This window comes from Helianthus annuus, chromosome 11 (genome assembly GCF_002127325.2).
Source record: "Helianthus annuus cultivar XRQ/B chromosome 11, HanXRQr2.0-SUNRISE, whole genome shotgun sequence".
Taxonomy (NCBI): Eukaryota; Viridiplantae; Streptophyta; class Magnoliopsida; order Asterales; family Asteraceae; genus Helianthus; species Helianthus annuus.
The window spans coordinates 114,554,795-114,576,854 of NC_035443.2; the positions used below are offsets into that span (position 1 = coordinate 114,554,795).

The 22,060-nt window shown below is 37.3% G+C and overlaps 1 protein-coding gene across 1 annotated transcript; it reads right to left on the minus strand.

Annotated features, from left to right (window-relative positions):
* Positions 1-316: 316 nt before the first annotated feature.
* On the minus strand, positions 317-10,604 carry LOC110889698 (2,3-bisphosphoglycerate-independent phosphoglycerate mutase). The gene is made up of 9 exons (XM_022137259.2): positions 10,319-10,604; positions 9,736-9,863; positions 9,096-9,246; positions 8,798-9,001; positions 2,816-3,240; positions 1,766-1,958; positions 1,375-1,470; positions 777-932; positions 317-604 (listed from the first exon to the last, which is right to left on the minus strand). Exons 1-9 carry the CDS (start codon positions 10,478-10,480, stop codon positions 443-445), a joined length of 1,677 nt encoding a protein of 558 aa, XP_021992951.1. The 5' UTR covers positions 10,481-10,604; the 3' UTR covers positions 317-442.
* Positions 10,605-22,060: the final 11,456 nt, after the last annotated feature.

Consider the following 22,060-nt stretch of genomic DNA (forward strand, 5'->3'; position numbering starts at 1 on the left):
GAGGACAAGTCTGTTCTCCGAGTAGGGTGTAATGATACGATTCCAGTCAAAATCTAGTCAAAGTCAAACTCAAGAGGAGAGTCAAAGGGCTGAATTTAGGGGCTGAAATTTAGGATTAGTAACTTATATATTTCTTATTTAAGTATTTCAGTTCTATTTATTTTCTTATGTCTTGTCTAATGTAATTATCAATGTTCTTGTATTGGAGATTAGCCACTTATCTTAATTTTATAATTAAGCAGCCTTTGATTTTCTAGTATCTATCAGTATCACTCATGAAACTGTGTCAATCAGACATGCAAAAAATTTTGCGATTTCTAAAACAAAAAATGTGTATTATTTTCCCACTGCAAATTATTTAAATTCCTAAAGTATGTGGTTCTTTTTTAAACTGAACTCATCCTCATCAATGAGATGAAATCATATGATCACGAAATCCGACTTAATCAACAACTTCGATAAGCGTTGTCTCGTAGTCATCAGGAGCCACAAACCCATGTAGATTAATCACTGTTGCAGCTACATTTGCTAGTCCGCCATTTGGTACATCCTTGCGGTATTTCACACCTCCTGCTAATCCGGGGCCTCCAATTGCAACAGGCACCTGATTCAACACCATTCCATTATTAGACGCGATTATCGTTATATCTCCAATAGGTCAAATGAGTTAAAGCTAAAGTATTGCCAATCAAACACATCCAAAATGTTGAAAGATAAACGCGTTGTTAATTTTTTTTTTTTTACTAGCAATTGGGCGCGATAAATGGCTTAATTACCGGTTGAAGAGTGTGAGAAGTTTGGATCTGAACTTTGCCATCCTTGCCAACAAGAGGCTCCCCCTTCTTGTCTCTCTTCACCATGTCTTCTGCATTACCATGATCCGCGGTCACCATATATATTCCACCAACTTCCGCTATTGCATCAAGGATCATCTGTCACCAAAGTTTTTATTACTTTTTTGTAACCAAATAAACGATATGAGCCATGTATATATATTTTATATTACATAACACAATCAAGTTGGTGGCTCAACTGGTTTCAAATACCAAAATTGGGAAAAGAAAAACAAAACTGTTTTGACCCGCTAACCGGATTACTGGTTCAAGCGCCCAGCCAGTCTGAAAAGGAACGTTTACAAGTACCGAACCAGTCCAGGGTCCGTCTTCTCGTCCAGTTACAATAAATAATGATCAAAAGTCAACACAGTCAAAAGCTACAAACATGTCGACTACCATGTGAACATTTTTGTTAGTTACTCGTTAGATTACGATATATGTTTTTTTTTTTCTCTAAATTGGTTACCTTTAACATGATTACAAGAATTGGAATTTTAGCTAAAGAACAACTTATAAAATAACTGCCTATGTTAATTACCTTAACAGCCTGATCAGCAGCCTTGCAGGCCACAACAGTAGCCTCAATGTCACCAGTATGCCCAACCATGTCACCATTTGGTATGTTCACTCTTACCTACAACCATATGAAAACGTGATACTAGAAATTAGAGATGGAAATTTGACCAATTAACTTATGCAACAGACAATTAAGTTAATCTTGTATCTCTTAACGGACTTAACAATAAAATCAAAATAGTGTCTTAAAAGGTTCAAACGGGTCAAACATGCTGAAAGTCATCCAACTCCGTAGTGTATTTCCAATGAATAAAACCTCCTTATTATTATACACACAATTTTTTTTTCTAACTATTGTAATAATATAACTTCTTGCAATCAACCCAACCCAACCCAACCCATGGATGGTTTACCTGGTCATAATTGCGACTGAGAATGGCGTCACGGGCCTTCTCACCAATCTCCAAAGCCTTCATCTTCGGTTGGACATTAAATGTTATTCCACTATCGCTTGGAATTTCCACGTATTTCTCTAACTCCGAATTAAAATATCCCGATCGGTTCCCATTCCAGAAAAATGTAACATGGCCAAATTTGACTGTTTCACTGTTAAACAAGGAAACATAAGCCAGCTAGGGGTGTTCAAAATACTCGTGGCTCGGAGCTCGCTCGAAAAAAGCTTGAAGAAACCTCGGCTCGAAATTGGCTCGGTTGTAATCGAGCTAGCTCGGCTCAGCTCGATTTGTAAACGAGCCGAGCTCGAGCTTGGCCTGGCTCGATAAGGTTTACATCATTTTTTTTGTCTCACATCGCTTAGAAAACAAAAACTAAGGGAATATCTCCCCTATAAAAGAACGTAAAGACAATGTACAAAATAAATTAACTATTTGTACTTGCATAGTTAGCCATATGGTTAAATTAAATGGCAATTATAGCCCTTAGTCTATGAACAAATTCATTTTTAAGGGTTTTTTAAGTATTAAATTTTGTGGTTCTTTGTTAGTTCGAGCTAGATCGAGCCGAGCCGAGCTAGCTCGAATTCTAATCGAGTCGAGCTCGAGCCTCAAATCTCAACTCAATTTGAAATTCGAGCTCGAGCCGAGCTAGCTTGATTTGAGTTCGAGCCGAGCTCGAGCTGGGTCTAGCTCAAATCGACTCGGCTCGTTTACAGCCCAAGCTAGCTCTAAAATTCTTATAATCAAATGAGAATAACAGATTTTGTACTATAAAACAGTAAAATAACATATTTCTTCTAAAATCCATTGTCACACATTTCCATAGTTTTTTACTGTTTACATATGTTAAAAAGATTATTCTTTCAACATATACTTATAATTGTGGATTTTTTATAATATCATTACAAGTGTCAAGTGTGACAAAACACTATTTTTTTTCTACACATCTACATAGATTAAGAACTTTTTTTTGTCTGCAAGAATATGTAAATAAACATATAATCTAACCTGCAAGCAAAGGTGCGAATACCGTTATTAACTAGATATTCACCAGAAGTCCTCTCTATCAATGGAGGAGAGACAAGGTAATGATTTGGAAGCTTCAACTCCCCATCATACTGCAGCATTCCCGCATAGCGGATTTTTGGGAACCTCACTCTATCAAATTTATCAAACTTCTCGTACTCGAGAGCTTGTGCAAGCATTGTCATGCGATCCGCTCTGAAGTTGACCGTGACAACAGCATCACCGTCGTTTATGGGACCAACAGGCTTCCCGCTTTCGTCAACAATCACAAATGGTGGTAAGTATTGGTCATTAGTATTAGGAGCTTCCCTCAGCTTCTGGATAGCCTCAACTACACTTGTGAATTTGTGTGGGGCTTCACCGAGTACCTGTGCGTCCCAACCGCGTTTCACAACTTCCCAGTCGTTCTGCAAATGTAACAGCGACAGTTCAGTTCAAATTCTTCACATGAAGTTAAACAGGATAGTGTTTGAGGTAAAGGGTCCAGGTCATTAACGGGTCAACGCAATTAAAAACGTGTTTAAACAGGTTTAACCCGTTTACAACACAATAACATGTTTAATTTATCGTGTTAAATATGTTAATAAGTTGACACGACATGCTAATGACCTGTTTTATCAGAACGTTAGTTTAATAGTTTTATAAATTATTAAATATGGATTACAATTTTTGGTAACTTCTATTTTTATCGTGTTAAACTTCTTGTCTTGTGTAATCCGCTTATTATACATGTCCGTGTTGGTGTTCAAGATGTTGGCGAATGTCTGAGTCCGATTGTGGCTTTGGCGTGGATCGGGCTCGGGTATTAACTTGGAGTGGAGTCCAAGTTTAATTTAAATATGAGATAATTATCTATTCCTAAAATAAGGAGTTATTTTAGATAATTATGTGGTTTAAATTAATGCAGAATCCTAGTTATATTCTAACATGTTTTGGTTAGTCTATAAATACCGTGTATAGGGTAGGGATTATGTAATTGAAGTTTTTGAGTTAGATTTCTTCAATAAAATTGCGTGTTTGGCAATCTGTTTTTTTCCTCTGATTACCTTCAATTGGTATCAGAGCTTTAAGTTTATTCAAGGGCTTGCTCGTGCCAATCGATTCCTGCGATCTAGAGGATATCGGTTGTGAGGAGATATCAAAGACGGAGACCATCTTAGTGGCATACAATTTTGTTTTGATTCATAAAAAAAGTTGGAAGCAGTCCTCGTGACTGCTGATTGTCTTGGAAGTCGAACATAGTAGGTTGGAAACGGGAAACCGTTGATTGTCCTACGCGAGTTCGACACGAATCAAAACATGATCTGTTCTGACCATCTTACAGGGCTGGAAAAAGATTTGTTGCAGACGTATTCACGTACCAGAAAAAAGTTTCAGATGACAGGGACGCCAATAAACTACACCATATGGAGCATGCAAATGGAAGTAATTCTTGGAATTCATGGAGTCTGGGAAGTGATAGATCCGGGCTTAGACGATGCCAAGAAGAACAATATTGTTAAAGGCCTCCTATTTCAATCCATACCGGAAGATTTGATTCTTCAAATCGGGAAACTGAAAACCGGCAAGGAGATGTGGGAGGCTATTAAGACAAGGAATCTAGGGGCTGAACGCGTGAAGGAAGCGAGACTTCAAACATTAACTGCCGAGTTTGATAGTTTGAAGATGGAAGACACTGGTACGATAGACGATTATGCAGCGAAATTGTCCGGTATTGCTTCAAAATCAGCCACACTTGGAGATGTCATATCTGAACACAAGTTAGTAAAGAAATTTCTCACAAGTGTTCCCAGGCGATTTGTCCACATTGTGGCATCACTTGAACAGGTTTTGGATCTTAAAACGGTTGGGTTCGAAGATGTGGTTGGTAGATTGAAAGCTTACGAAGAAAGGATCAAAGAAGAGAACAAAGGCAACGAGACTCAAGGAAAACTGCTTTATTCAAGGGCCGAATCTTCCAACAAAAACTATGATTCAAATAGGGGTAGAGGTCGTGGTGCAAACTCTCGAGGTCGTGGTCGTGGACGTGGTCGGGGTAACACCCAAAATCATGGTCAGCGTGATTCCTCGAAAAAAAGTGAAGATCAAAAACAAAAGGGCAAACGTGACCTCTCAAATATCAAGTGTTATCGTTGCGACAAGTACGGACACTTCGTCTCAAGATGCCCGGAACGAACCCGAGACCACGAGGCAAATCTCAATGAGACGAAAGAGGGAGATGCGGATCATGAGGAAGGAACTTTTTTCATGATGAACCATGTTCAAGAAACGATATTCTTGAATGAAGATAAGTTCATCCCTCCAAAGATCGAAACCAATAATGAAGAAGATGATGTATGGTATTTGGACAACGGTGCGAGTAATCATATGACCGGTAATTACTCGTACTTTTCTGAATTAAATGAACATATAACCGGACGGGTGAGATTCGGAGATGGGTCGTGCGTGAGTATAAAAGGAAAGGGATCTATCTTGTTTGAAGGAAAGAGCGGAGAGCAGAAACTACTGAAAGATATTTACTATATTCCATCGCTCCGAAGTAACGTGATCAGTCTCGGACAAGCTACAATATCCGGTTGTGATATTCGTCTTCGGGGAAAATTCTTAACTATGCGAGACAAAGGTGGAAGATTGCTTATGAAAGTCCAGCGAAGTGAAAATCGTCTTTATAAAACCCGACTAAAAGTTGGAAAACCTCATTGTTTACAAGCTAACATTGATGAAGAGTCTTGGTTATGGCATGCCCGACTTGGCCATATCAGCTTTGGTGCGGTGAATTTGATGCACAAGTTAGCTAAAGGGGTACCGGTTGTTAAGCATCAACATCAGTTCTGCGAGTCTTGCATGGTTGCTAAACAAACGAAACGCTCCTTCCCAAAAAAAGCAACATATAGAGCAACACATATTCTTGATATGATACATGGGGACCTTTGCGGACCAGTCGATCCACCCACACAAGCTGGTAATATTTATATTCTGGTACTTATTGACGATTTTTCAAGATATATGTGGTCGTTTCTCTTGAAAAATAAGAGTGACGCGTCAAATGTCATTAAAAGATTCATAACGGCGATTGAAAAGCGAACCAGTAAAGAAGTTAAAACGTTCCATACGGATAGAGGCGGTGAATTTACTTCTCATGATCTTAACCGGTTCTGTGACCAAAGAGGTATAGCACGAATGTTGACGGCCCCTTATGCACCTCAACAAAACGGCATTGTTGAACGGAGAAACCGAACGCTACTCGAGATGACTCTGTGTCTCATGAAAGCAAGGGGTGTACCAAATTATTTCTGGGGCGAAGCTGTTCGACATGCAACCTTTATTATAAATCGAACCCCTACGCGAGCATTGGTAGGAGTTACACCATACGAAAAATTTTATGGTGAGAAACCGGACCTGGAAGATTTAAGAGTATTCGGCTGTGTGGCCTACGAAAGAATAGTTGCAAAGCACTTGAGGAAACTCGATGACAGGTCCAAACCATTGGTTTATCTCGGCAAAGAACCCGGTTCAGGTGGATTTCGTCTCTTCAATCCGCGTGAAAATAAAATTATTATTAGTGCCTATGCTGATTGTGATGAGAAAAGAGGTTGGAACTGGAAAAATGTGCCCGGATATCAAACCCAAGCTGAAAGCGAACCAGGCTCCTTTACGGTTATATGGGGAGATACTCAAGATGCTGAAGTTGAACAGCCAAACTACAATGAAGTGAACCCAGCAGCCGCTGGACAACATCAGCCCGTAAATGGCCAAGAAACAACACCGCAAGCCAGCAGTCAGGTCCAAAACGAATCAATCGGGGGCCCAGCTCGTTCAAACAGTCCACAAAGAGAAGAAACAGACTCTGACAGTGATGCTATGCCTGTCCCGGTACGTCGCTCAACCCGTGTGTCTTTGTTACCAAGAAAATTGAATGATTACGAGCTGAATGTTAATGAACTGTTGCTAACATTTGACGAGGAACCGAGGAACTTTAATGAGGCTAAAAATAAACCGAAATGGGTTAAAGCAATGAAAGTTGAGATAGACTCTATTGAGAAGAATAACACATGGAGACTTGTTCCTCTACCAAAAGGTGTTAAGCCCATCGGGTTAAGGTGGTTATTCAAAATCAAGAGAAATGCGGATGGCACGATCAATAAGTACAAAGCGTGCTTAGTTGCTAAAGGCTATGTACAACAACCTGGTATTGACTTTGATGAAGTGTTTGCGCCAGTAGCTCAACTCGAGACAATACGACTTTTGATTACTCTCGTAGCCGGGAAAGGATGGAAGACTCATCATCTAGATGTCAAAACGGCCTTCTTGCATGGTGAGTTAAAGGAAGAAGTGTACGTGACTCAACCTGAGGGTTTTGAAAAACCGGGAAAAGGAGAAAAGGTCTACAAATTAGCAAAAGCATTATACGGGCTAAGGCAAGCTCCGAGGGCATGGAACCTAAATCTTGATAGTATTCTAAAGAATATTGGTTTTCAAAGATGCTTGCATGAAAAGGCTGTTTACAAAAAGGTGTCTAATGGTGAATTTATTATTGTGGCAGTTTATGTCGATGACTTATTCGTGACAGGCACAAGTTTAGAGTTCATAAATCAGTTTAAGGCAAAGATGGCATCTCAGTTTGAAATGTCAGATTTAGGTGAGCTAACTTATTACTTGGGTATCAAAGTCTCTCAAGAACAAGATTGTGTGAAAATCAAGCAAGAGAGTTATGCTATGAAAATCCTAAAAGAAGCTGGTCTGGAAGATTGCAATGAGACTTTAATTCCAATGGAATTGGGACTCAAATTGTCGAAAGGCGAAGAGGAGCCAGAAGTTGAAGCTACTCATTATCGAAAATTAGTGGGTTGCTTGCGCTATCTTCTGCATACACGCCCAGACTTGTCATACTCAGTTGGGGTAGTTAGTCGCTACATGCAAAGTCCGAGAAAATCACATGCACTTGCCATTAAGTAAATCCTACGTTATCTCCGGGGAACAACCTCATTTGGAATAAAGTATGAGCGGTGTAATGACATGAAATTAGTAGGATATAGCGATAGTGGTCACAACTTTGACAGAGATGATGGTCGAAGCACTACGGGTCATGTTTTCTACCTTGGTACATCGCCTATCACATGGTGCTCACAAAAGCAAGCTACCGTAGCATTATCTTCGTGTGAAGCTGAATTCATGGCAGCTACTGCAGCTGCATGTCAAGCAATTTGGCTAAGGGAGTTATTGGCAGAGTTGACAGGGTCGGAGAAACAAAAGGTGCTGATCCGAGTTGATAATAAATCAGCAATCGAATTGTCAAAGAACCCGGTTTTTCACGGTAGGAGTAAGCACATCCATACTCGATATCATTTTATTCGAGAATGTGTAGAAAATGAGCAAGTGGTGGTTGAACACGTATCCGGAGATAAACAGAAAGCGGATCCATTAACAAAAGCCTTGGCGCGTATAAAGTTCATGGAGATGAGGCCGTTACTTGGAGTGCAAGAGTTACACTCCATGACTCAGAAATTCAGATGGTGATTGTTGGCGAATGTCTGAGTCCGATTGTGGCTTTGGCGTGGATCGGGCTCGGGTATTAACTTGGAGTGGAGTCCAAGTTTAATTTAAATATGAGATAATTATTTATTCCTAAAATAAGAAGTTATTTTAGATAATTATGTGGTTTAAATTAATGCAGAATCCTAGTTATATTCTAACATGTTTTGGTTAGTCTATAAATACCGTGTATAGGGTAGGGATTATGTAATTGAAGTTTTTGAGTTAGATTTCTTCAATAAAATTGCGTGTTTGGCAATCTGTTTTTTTTTCCTCTGATTACCTTCACAAGACAATGGCGCGTTTAGTTAAACGTGCCGTGTTCAGGTTCACTAGTCGTGTTAAACGCGCAGAGACATTTTTCCACACAGCTTATGAACATGTGTAAAACTTTTTTCAAGAGGTTCATACTTATAAACATGTACGAGTTACCTCATAACGGTCCATGGTGACATACATGCGACCTCCACCCGAAGCAACCTGCGCATCAATGCCTTTACCACGTAGCTCTGCAAGATCCTTTTCAAGTGTTTCTGCAAAGCCGACACTTGACCCATCCACGACATCACGGCCATCAGTAAGTACATGAACACGTATCCTCTTGGCACCACGATCACTAGCACCTTTGAGCAGCAACTGCAGACCAATAAGTTAGACATGATGGTTATCACTTACCAATAAAAAGTAGATCGATACTTGTTGGTCTGGTTATATGTTGAAAGCTACGCACCTGTAACTGATCAAGGCGCGAGTGCACGCCCCCATCACTCATCAATCCAATAAGGTGCAAGGTGTTATTTGCGAAAGATTCTTTGATGTAATTGAAACCTTCGTCTTCGTAAATTTTTCCAGTGGCAAGAGCATTATCAACAAGTTTTGCACTAGTTGAACAAGTATAATCTTGTTAGTAAACATAATCAACAATTAAGGATCATTATTATAACAACTTAAGAACCCTTATGTCGTTTTTAAATGGAAAACAAACCAGAATCCTATATATCCCCAATTTACATTTTAGTGATATTTTCCTTTTGTAATGTGATAAAATTTTATGTTCATCCAAGCATGTCTAATATACAACATAGATGATAAACCACCAAAGAATGAACAAAACCATTGGCGCAGCTTTCAAGGGGCCACGGGGGGGGGGGGGGGGGGGGGGAGGGACCCTCCGAATTTTTCGCTCAATAGTGTTTTGTATGTACGTTTCGAATAGAATTTTTTTAGGTATATACGTTTTCGACCCCCGGTTTTATAAAAAAAAATTACTAATATAGAATTTTTAGGTGCGGTGACTTCCGACCCCCCGGTGGAAACATCAAACTATCAAAAATCAATGATGAAAAATGAAAGGGGATTAGAGAAATCACCCTTGTGCAAAAATTCGTCCGGCACCAAGAGCATTATGCCCGACTTCACTGTTCCCCATGTCATCATCAGTCGGAAGCCCGACGGCCTTACCATGAGCCTTCACCAATCTCCACCGATCAGGGGCGCTCTGTAGACAACATATACCAAATTATTTTACTTTCGTTGCCAAGGGCAGTCCAACATACATAATCATCATAGATTTAAACATTCTATGAGCGAAATCAAGCGTATATCAAATGTAAATCTTAAATCTATAAAGATTATGCGAGTGTGATTGCTCTAGGCAACAAAAGTAAACGATTGTGAGTGTCATTGGTTATGCTGCATGTGTGCATTATTATCCACTAAGTCATAGTTTGGATTATAAAAATTCAGGTTTCCTCTTTCTAATACATAATATTATGATTTTCAATCAATACTTTCGTGTGAATAAACAAAAAATCAAACCAATCGATTTTCTAAATTCAGATGTGATCATTATGAAATAAAATCAAATGAATTAATAAAGATGATGAGTGATCATGGATCGCATGCGATATCAACAAATCAATCGATCAACATGAGATAGAGGGTAGAGTGTACGTTTTTTAAAGAATCCATCATTGGTGTCTCGGCAACATGGATGCAATTGTATTTGTCCGGTGAAGCTTCACCCCAACCGTCCAAGACGACGACGGCGATGATCTTTCCTTTCGGTAGTTTCGGGTGATCGGCCAGTTTCCATGTCGTTCCGGAGGTTGCCATTGTTGCTTTTGGTTTGAATCTTTGTGTTTCCAAACGAGAAACAGAAGAAGTGCATGATCATGAGTATTTTATAGTGCTTAGAAACTCCCTAAAGTGTGGAATGTTGTTTAAAAGCGGTCCTTGGTTATGATTGGCAAAGTGGGTATAAAATAGCTTTGATTAAAAATTATGCATTGAGAATTTTTATTTATACATAAAATGGTAAGACTATTTTTAACTTTCATGTTTTAAAATTTGGTCATATAGTTCTATTTTTTTTATAAATGATCCACAACTTTTTTGTAATTTAACGTTTCCACAATTTTTTTTTATTTTTTTATTTGATTTTTTAAAGTTGAATATATAGTTGTGTTAAACATTGACATTGGTACGAGTACCAGTATTCGTTTTTATAGCTTTCAATTGATATAAAACTCGTGTTGCTATCTTTTTTGGCATATCACGACTTTATTCGTTTTTATGGTTTTCTATCGATGTTAAACACGTGTCGATATCCTTTTGGGCGTATCACGACTTTATCCGTTTTTATAGTTTTCTATCGATGCTAAAAATGTGTCGATATCTTTTTGGCACATCACGACTTTATTTCTTTGGTTTTTTCTTGCATTACCGTAACTGAACCGATGTCCGAATTCTCGCCGGGAATTCGACTAGTTAATGTACATTTAATCATTCATATACTTAATACTCTCAGGTGGTTATTTTTTAACTTTAGATTTGTCATGTAAGCAATTAAGTTATGCTTAAAGCACAATTTAGTATTTGATCAGATTACATATTTTCATCCTTGTGGTATGTTTAAATATACTGTTTTGGATCCCAAAATATTAAGTTGCCACATGTATGAACCATTATCTTCATCGGTGGGTTGTCGGTATATGTGAAAGCGACAATAGAATGTTATCTACTCACCACCTACTTCGAGCCTTGATTGATTTGACTAGGAGAAGAGGAATTTTTCTTAGTTGGTTTAGCCGAAGAATGTGACATAATGTTATCTACTTCCACCATCATAACACCATCATCTTCCACCACTTTAGTTAACGTTAGAATAGTCTCGGGATCCAAGATCGATAATAAAAGCTGTTGTCAAACTATCGTCATATTTTGGCTAATCTCTTACGTCACTTGGTGAAGATGAAATCTTTTGTGTATTACTTTTGATTTCCAACGCTCGATAAACGCACACCCGCAACTGCCCTCTACCTAAGACCACCATCGTATGATTATATTCAAGTCTTTGGGTGCGTGCGCTAACCTAATATGACCGCCATTCGTGCTCACAAACTTGAATTAAGATCTTCTTTTTGCGTTTTCTTAAGCTACCCTACCAATTATTGTGGTTATAGCTGCCTAAACCTATCCACTGGTAAGATCCCTCTCTCACGTCATGTTATTTTTGATGAAACATATTTTCCATACCATAATCACTCACAACCCAATCCCACCTACACATTCTTGGACCCAGACTCATCGCCCGTTATATTTCATCCTCGGCCCACCACCCAACCTTCCCCACATTCTTCCGCCACCACAACAACCCATCTTGAAGCCCAAACCCATACCGGCCCCTCAACAGCCTACGATAGCTCTCGTCATCAACCTGGCCAGACACCCGCTTTTACCCAGTCGAACCCTATATCCATACCTGTGTCACCAATTCAGCCTGAACCCATTGCCACTTCTTCCCAACCCGACACCATACCCGCCCCCACACAACCCATTGTTACCAACCAACATACTATGACCACTCGTGCCAAAAGTGGCATCTCCAAACCACGCATGATGCTTAAACTTCATGTTGAATCTGACCCGTCGTCCATCTCACCCATACCCACCTCACACCTCAAAGCCATGCATGACCCGTAATGGTACGCTACCATGAAAGATGAGTGCAAGGCCCTTATGGATAACAACACATGGGAACTTGTACCTCGACCCAAGGATACTAACATTATTCGTTGTATGTGGCTTTTTCGTCACAAGTTTAATTCAAAGGCACGGTTAGTTGTTAATGGCAAAAGTCAACAGGTTGGGGCTGATTGTGATGAGACTTTTAGACCCGTGGTCAGACCGACAACCATCCGTACCATCCTTAGCCTCGCAGTTTCACACGGATGGCCCATCCACCAGTTAGATGTTAAAAACGCCTTCCTACACGGTGACTTACACGAGACGGTTTACATGTTTTAGCCACCCGGTTTCCAAAACACTGCTCGACCCGATTTTGTATGTAGGTTACGTAAATCACTGTGTCGCCTTAAACAGGCTCCTAGGGCTTGGTACCAACGATTTGCAACATTCATTCAGCGATGCGGTTTCAAAAGTGCAATTAGTGACACATCACTATTCATTTTCAAGTAAGGCACTCAGATGGCGTATTTACTTTTATACGTTGACGATGTTATACTAACGGCCTCAAATGATCATTTGCTTCAACAAATTATCACCTCACTCTCCAAAGAGTTTGCTATGACTGACCTTGGAAAGCTACATCATTTTCTAGGCATAGCTGTTACACATCAGAAGGGTGGATTATTTTTATCTCAGTCACAATATGCCTTAGGAATATTGGCATAGGCAAACATGACCAATTGCAAGCCCTCATCCACTCTAGCTGATACATCATCCAAGTTAAGTGCTATTGAAGGTACTCTTCTACCCGATGGAACCTTATACCGAAGCCTTGTCGGTGCACTCCAATACTTAACTTTCACGAGACCGGACATTACATATGTAGTGCAACAGATTTGCCTCTTCATGCATGCACCACGTGATCCTCACTTACATTTTTTGAAACGTGTTTTACGCTACCTCAAAGGTACAATCTGCTGGTTCAGTTCTGTTTGTGCATGAAGGAAAACAATATAAATCATACCTGTCACAGCAGATAGTGCAGAGGAGAATCCAGTAATGGAGTTCGACATGCTTGTCATCTTGATCTGGTTCCTCCTTAGGGTGCTAACTGATGATGGGAACTTAGAAACCGAAAAGGGTATCGGTTAGGAGAGGAGGTTTTGTGATGATGTTATGGCTAATGGGGTGTGTGAATTGTGTAACTGAGTAACCCCTAAACCTCCACATAACTCTCCTTATATAAGCACCCAGGAGGAAACCTAATTAGTTACTAAGGGTAATATGGTCCATCAACAATTACCAACTAATTAAATAATAGGTTAATATATTTTGATCTCTATAATGTAAATGATTATGATGGCTATAGATTAAATATTAATACGTAATATATTTAATCTTACATTCTCCCACTTAGCCGAGTAATCATTTACTATGAGTATTAGATAAGCCTGATCAGGAGTTAACACTCATTTTAGCCTTAAACAAGTACTATAGCAGAAAAATACAGCCGTTGAATCATTATGCGACTCAGGACCCCCATTAATCATACTATAGCCTTAATTTAAAACCTAATCATCATGATCAAAATACGCGTAAGCCCTTTGTTTGATTTGTAACTTTTATTTGTCTATATGCCATTATACCGGTTGAACATATTCTAACAGACATACAAAATCAAACTTGAGGAAAATTAACTAATACTTAGTCATTCATAGTACGATATGCGGTTGCGCATGGCCATTAATTAATACCCGTCTATGAGCTCTCTTAGTAAGACTTATGGGTAATAGCCTTTCAGTTATAGGATCCTTAAGCATATCATGAATGTATTCGATACAAAACTTAGTTTCCTCAATTCGTTCATAAACGAATAATTAATTGCGTATCGAAACTTAATGCAGCACCTCTTGAACTGTTACTGTTCAAGGAGTTATGGTAGCTGACTTTATCACACTAATTCTTCAAAACATTATATGGAGTTAATAAACTTATGAGTCCACTGATTAAATTTCCAACAACATTTAGTGACCATGTTATGTCGTTATAACTTAGGTTGTTAATATCAGTGCATTATGACTCCTCCATGAAATAGGTTTTGTCTGCTGACATAAAGATATACCCGAAACTGCATTTTTATAATCTTTGAATATCTCAAAGTTAGAGTAATAAACCGGTTTTAATTCTCACTTCTTCTTTAAATTGTAGTCTCTCGTTTCTTTTAAAGATATTGTAATACTCCATTAGATGCTACACATTAATCTAGACATATCTAGTGTGTTGCAATATGAGTAATATCTAAACGAGTATAGACTTAAACTTACATAAGGCTTCTAATTAATGAAGCGTAAATAAATAATCTCATTTATCCTATTATCCTCTATAGGAGAGCAATATTGATTGTTACATATGTAAGGACCCATTTAATGTTAAACTTATGGAACGAAACTAATATCCCATTGGGTCTATCTCAGTATGTTATGATATCAATCACGTAAGAGATATCTCTGAGTTTTATTATATCAAAGTTTGTGTTAACAATGCTTTGACTTATGTAACATATGCTTGTCAAAGAATGTCATCTATATAGACAAGTTTATTTTAGTTGCTCCCACTCATCTTGAGGTAGGTACATTAATCCACTTGATTCTTGATGAAAATAATTACGTTAGCTTTTCATCACATTATGATGTTTGCATTAACCCATACATGGATATTATTGGCTTACAAATAAAGTGTTCTTTAACCTTCAGTTTGAAACTTTAGGTTGTTATCTAATGAACATGTAAATGTGTCAGCCATTTATTAGGGAAAATCGTTTTAATGTTCATCTAATGTAGCTTAAAACTATTATAAGCTACTAGAACAGTGATGATCCTCAAAGAAATCTTTTGTTAGATATGCAAAAAAGAGTCTTTAATAACTTATCTCTTCCTGAGTACAACCTTTGACAATCAATCATGCTTTTGAGTGTCTTAACGCTTATATTAGGATTTGGTTTAGTCATGAACACTCTTAGGTAACTTAATCAAATCCCAAACGTTATAAGAACACACAAAGTCAGTTTTACTAGAAAACTGTTTTATTCCATTCAAATGATTGATTCACACTAATGGCTTAATTTGAAGAGATAGGATCAGTAAGCATTTCCAAAATCCATTTCAACTTCAATTAGGGAGGTTATGTAATCATCAAAGTTAGTAGGCTTTTAAACCTAGATGACCTCCTGAGTTGATTATTGGGTTCATTAGAAGTTTCAATTTTATGGATTAGCTCTTGGTTAGGTTGCTATCATTTTCATTCTAAGTTTGTAAGAGTTGGTGCAGTATAGTGTACAAGAGGTGTAATCGGAGTTAAATTCGGAGTGAATTTAATGACACTCTTCCCCCCGCCTCTTGTATTCCTTGCAAGTCATAATAAGGACTTTGACTGCTCCCACTAACCTTAGAAATCTTTAGGAACTCAGCATGCTTAGGGTCAATACTTAACGACCAACAAATTCTAATAAAGAAAACAAATTAATGACATTAGTCGTTGTAGTTTCTCTTGTTGAGGATTACGTTAGTTTAGGTAAGAAATCTAAGTGCGCCCACAATTAAGCAACAATGAAACTTTTGTAAGAGTAGCATTAGATTTAAGGAGATAAGGTTTGATTGAACAGTGTCGTGATGGAACGATGTCTTGTACAAGAGGTGGAAATTCAAAATTTTCAATCCCCCATCTCTTGCAACTATTGCAAGTTATTATTAAGACACTTAATGCTCCCACTGATCTTTAATATCTCTAGAATGCTACAAGAGAAGTTTCAATGAGCTACGTGACGTGGGAACCTATCACATATACGTTAGACTTTATTTGATTTCTTTAATGTCCAGATATCATAAGAAACTTTAAGGACATATTTAATAGAAATCTGATTAACTACATATATGAATAGAGTTCTTCTAAGACCGTAGGCCATATGCGACAAAATTTAGATACAATTTAATAGTCTTTTAAATGATAAATGAATTATGTCTGAATATTCCATTTGGAATAAGTTCCACGAATGTCAATGAATGACTTATGATGGACCCATACTTATTCCTTAAGCCAAGTAATATTTAGGGCTGTAACGTCATGATTTAGAATCACTGAAAATGAGATTAAAAAAAATCATCCTCATTAACCATGTTATGATTTCTCATGAATTTTGGTTCCAATGGATGAAATTTATAAGTCTCATTTTCCTTTTGTCAAATTCTCGTTAGCATGATGACAAAGGTTGTGAAAAATAAGGTATCATCTAGTTTCATCTTAGTAATGTTTCTATCCAGATATTTAGAACAAATAAGAGGAGAGTTTAAGATAAGTGTGACTTTATGTTGACTATGCAAACCTCACAACCTTCATAACATTGCTTAATTATGATACTATATTCTGATTAATCTTCAGAATATATAAGGTATCGAAAAGCGTTGTTGGAAGAGTCTTCATTATGGTTCTTATAGTCTTGACATTTAATTTTGTCACTAACTCTCATGTTAGTTATTTGTCGAGTTCTGGTAAGGAAACGTATGGAACTAGAGTCAACTAATCATGTGTTAATTGGAATATTAAAATTATCAGACTTAAATATCATTAGTAAGTTACTATCTAATTAATTTATCCAACTGTTCTTTAGAATAATGGATAGTCTCGTTGCTTATGCCTAGTCTAATGACATAATTACGCAGTGAGATTTTCCCTTGAAGAACCTTAACGTTGGGATTAGCACTTGTAATTTGTCTATGGACTTTAGAACAATCCTCTCTTAAGGTTTTAGTGGTTGTAAGGTGAATAACATCTTATTTTCCAGTTTCAAACATTTATTTCTATGTACATATGTTGCTTATCAACACACTCGTTATACTTTGGTACTTTTGAGTGTTATAGCTGATTTATAATGCATCAAATTGTACAAATGAAAACTTAGTATGTAATGTACTGGAAAATGTACTTATTTCCATGCGTAAGCCCTTAACTTTATGGGTCATGGTATTGTACATTATAATATATTCACATATACCACTTAACCATATAATTTATAATTAGTCAAATGAAGACATGCACCTTAGGAGTTCTTGTAATTATTCCACAATTATAGATTAGTCTTAGGAAAAAATTAATCTGGAATAACTTTAGTGATAGCAATTATATTAGAGAGTTCTTGATTATCATAAGAGACATCATGTTCGATTTATCCTAATCATCATGCTCTACTTTTCTTCTGTAGTGCCTTATCAGAAGAGAGCAATAAGGATCATCGTGTCTTAAGAGATAATCAAGGATTTAATTTAAGAGCTAATTTTTATAGAAACTTTAAATAAAGCAAAACATTTTAGGCTTAGGAATTAGAGTGGATGAGATATAGATTTATAGAAGAAAATTATAGTGAGAAAAATTATGGGTACTAAGAATAAGGCAGACAAAATGATCACAAAATTAATTGAGGATCATTAATATAAGGATCATTATGTGAAGAGGTTGTGATACGTCTATTACTAACATCAAAATAATAGACTACTTAAAGTTCTACTTAAACGAAGACAAAACAGCTTTGGCCAGAAGTGTAATCATTTAAGCATATGTGCAAAGTGGTTGTAACAAATCAACTTTGGCCAGAAATTGAGACAGACACTTTAGTTATGCACTTGTTGAGTATGCCATCTATGAATGAATTAAATCAGCTTTGGCCAGAAATTAAGACATTCATGCTTATGATGCACACACAACATAGCTTTCGTAAGACTTGGATGATAAGTAGATGCATCAAGTCAGCTTTGGCCAGAAATGATGCATCAGAAGCTCATTCAAGTAAAGCCATTTTGGTTTTGTAAAACATTATTTGATCCTCATTAATTAACTAAATAATTACAAAAACCAATCATTTAATAGCAAACCACCCGTTAGCGCGGATCGAAATAATGAGATTGCGAGTCGCAACCACGATTTCGACTAATGACGTTATGGTTGCGAGTCGCAACTACGGTTTCGACTAGTCACGTTATGGTTGCGAGTCGCAACTACGGTTTCGACTAATCACGTTATGGTTGCGAGTCGCAACCTCATGGTTGCGAGTGATGACATTCTGGTTGCGAGTAGCAACCTCATGATTGCGACTAATGACGTTATGGTTGCGAGTAGCAACCTCATGGTTGCGAGTCATGACGTTATGGTTGCGAGTAGCAACCTCATGGTCTCGACTAATGACGTTATGGTTGCGAATAGCAACCTCATGGTTGCGAGTAGCAACCTCATGGTTGCGAGTAGCAACCTCGTGGTCTCGAGTAGCAACCTCGCTAACAGCTGTTAATTTGATATCATAACCGAAAATTCGAAATCTAAGGGATTAAAAGATATCCTTTCCTGTTTAAGCTGATCTAATTTTGTTAACAGATTTCGAAATTTCAATCTCTTTATCTTTTAACAGTTTTCTAAAAAAATTTAGAGGACAAAATTAGATCAAAATCAGGAAAAACACTTAATAATCCAAATCATATTCCAAAACATAACAGAATATTCGAATTTTCACATAAACGTGATGAACCCTAATCATAAAAAAATAAAATTCTGGAACCCGAAACCTGAATTTTAATAATTTTACTAAACAGATTTCGGCTAAAATTATAATCCAGTTAATTCGGTGAACAAATAAATGACCTTTTCATCGAAAAACAGAGATCTCGAGTCGCAAACTTGATGAACTCGAAATCGGCTGTCATGTTCATACGGTTTCAAAAAATTCCGTTTTCCAAGTTTCAATCCCAGAATTATGGATACAAAACAGAACTGACTAATCAACATATGCTCTGATACCACATGCTGGTTCAGTTCTGTTTGTGCATGAAGGAAAACAATATAAATCATACCTGTCACAGCAGATAGTGCAGAGGAGAATCCAGTAATGGAGTTCGACATGCTTGTCATCTTGATCTGGTTCCTCCTTAGGGTGCTAACTGATGATGGGAACTTAGAAACCGAAAAGGGTATCGGTTAGGAGAGGAGGTTTTGTGATGATGTTATGGCTAATGGGGTGTGTGAATTGTGTAACTGAGTAACCCCTAAACCTCCACATAACTCTCCTTATATAAGCACCCAGGAGGAAACCTAATTAGTTACTAAGGGTAATATGGTCCATCAACAATTACCAACTAATTAAATAATAGGTTAATATATTTTGATCTCTATAATGTAAATGATTATGATGGCTATAGATTAAATATTAATACGTAATATATTTAATCTTACACAATCATGCATGGTCTCTATACTACACCCTCCAAATCCTCCCAACTAATAGCCTATTCTGATGCGGATTGGGGGGTGTCCGGATTCACGATGATCCACGTCTGGTTATTGTGTGTTCAAGGGTGATAATCTTGTGTCTTGGTCTTCAAAACGCCAAGCCACCATATCTAGATCCAGTGTCGAAGCCGAGTACCATGGTGTGGCAAATGCCTACTTCTGGAACTCTCAGTTCTGACCCGCAAGGCTACTATCGTATACTGTGATAATATCTCAGCAGTCTACCTATCTGAAAATCCTGTTCAACATCAACGTAGCAAACACGTGGAACTCAGCATTCATTTTGTAGGGGAAAAGGTGCAAGTCGGTGCAGTCCGAGTCCTACACATCCCAGCAGATTTTCAGTATGCTGATATATTTACCAAGAGGCTTCCATGTATATTGTTCTCAAAGTTTAAAGACAGCCCGCGCGTAAGTCAACCTCCCGCTCAGTCTGAGGGGGTGTATTAGCATGCGTATATATTCTGTATTTGGCATCATATATTTAGTCAAATATTGTTAGCATAAGTTTAGGAGTGATAACTGTAGACAGTTGTATATTTCCGTATCTCTTGCATATCTTCGTGTATATATTTTGGGTCCAAGATCCATTACATTCATCAATTTATTCAGTAATCTTCAAAAGATTCTCGAATCATCCACTTCATGTTTGTAGACTTGTAAAAGAACCCAACATTCTGTGAACTGCAATGTTCATTTATTGTATAAATGAACAAATATGAGCTAAACTTCTTGTTTATTTAACCAAACAAATGAGCATAAACATGTGTCTCTTTCATTCAGTTACCTTCATTGATGTTCGTACATTTACGTCAACTCCCAATCGACAATCAAACCAAATAGAAAAGATGAAGAAAAGAATTTAGATTGAATAACTCTCAATCTTATTAATCAGAAAATAACTCAAAACTGATTACAAACTCTTAAACCATAACTTGGTTTCTCTTTATTCTTGCCTCCTATCTTAACTTAATAATGTCTAACCCTAACTTGGTGGCCAAGACATTACCAAATATAATGATAACATAATAAGGAAACTTAACCAACTATGACCAACTTGTCAGCATTGATCCCTCAAGTTCACCGACTTGTGACTTGAACTCCTTTGTCACCCTTTTTCCCATCACCGACTTGTTCAACCTGAACAATATTCCTTGATCAAACCAACTCGTTTAACTCAAATACTTTGAACTTTACTCGTTCAATTCGACACCATAAATCAACCTTGTTGGCGATTTAAAAAAAAAACGCAAACCAATTAGTCCTAAATAACTTTTCAAAACCAAACCGTCTATTCACAAATCTGATCTCAAATCCCTCTTGTGAACCCAAATATAAAAAAAAATCCTAAATTGAACCAACTTGTTCAACTCAAATGATAAAACAGAAGTTAAGAATGAACCTTAACTTGTTAAACTTAACCTAAATAAAAAAAAACCCAAATTTTATATATGTTTTTTTCTTGTTCGAGGTCACCAGCAACAAAAATAACTTCAAATTAACAATTTCTAGTTGTTTTTCTTATTATTATTCCTGAATTAATAGTCAGCTCCTAAAATAAATCAAACCACCTTTTTGACTTTTTTTTTCTTGTTCAATCATAGAAAAATAGTGACACAAAAAACAAACCCACCTTCCGACAACTTTAGCGGTGGATCGGGAGCTAAATGCAATCTGACAGAATTGAAGATTCTCAGAATGAGGCTAATTATTTAATTTTTATCATTGAAATTCGAACCCTATCATATGCCTATTACAATTTTATCTTCAAAAGTAAGATAAGGTGCTTTGATCGACAAGATATAGGAGGGTCTACATTTGCGGAGGAAAACGACAATGAAGATTTTGGGTATTTAGCTGATTTGTGAAGATTCGAAGACGGCGTCAGATTTATTTGTGAAGATCATTTGAAGAATTGATAGCATCATTCTCAGGGGAATATTGTTGGGTCAAAATGGAGAATGATGTTATCAATTATGACGGCTTTAGTTTTAGCGATTTTATTGTTTATATTATGTGACGTTTGTTATTTGTAATAGTCGAATATTTTAGTGATTTTAGTATGTTTTCCAAGCAAGAGGTGGCTTGCTTGGAAAACAAGGCTCAAGGGGCTATATATAGATTACTATACCTCACTTTGAGGGTGTGCATTTGGGAGCCACCACCCCGGGGAAGCTCACCTAGGGTGGATGAGTATTTTGTATTTGTTCTTATCCGATCAATGAAATATGTCTATTGTTCAAATCTTATTTTATCTATCTTTTGTTTGTTCATGGTTCACAAATCACCCGTCTCGTATTATTTATTGAATCGAAACTGAAACCGGTTCATTTCGGACGTTTGGTATTAGAGCCTCGGTGGCTGGTTTCAGTTTTCGTTTTGGTCGGATCTACACCGGAA

Excerpts from the sequence above, each read along its gene's own strand:
- LOC110889698 (XM_022137259.2), bottom strand. The coding sequence starts at position 10,480 with ATGGCAACCTCCGGAACGACATGGAAACTGGCCGATCACCCGAAACTA. Across the intron at positions 9,002-9,095 it reads CGCGCCTTGATCAGTTACAG|TTGCTGCTCAAAGGTGCTAG; the intron begins GTGCGTAGCTTT and ends ATTGGTCTGCAG. Across the intron at positions 1,471-1,765 it reads TCAGTCGCAATTATGACCAG|GTAAGAGTGAACATACCAAA; the intron begins GTAAACCATCCA and ends ATATGGTTGTAG.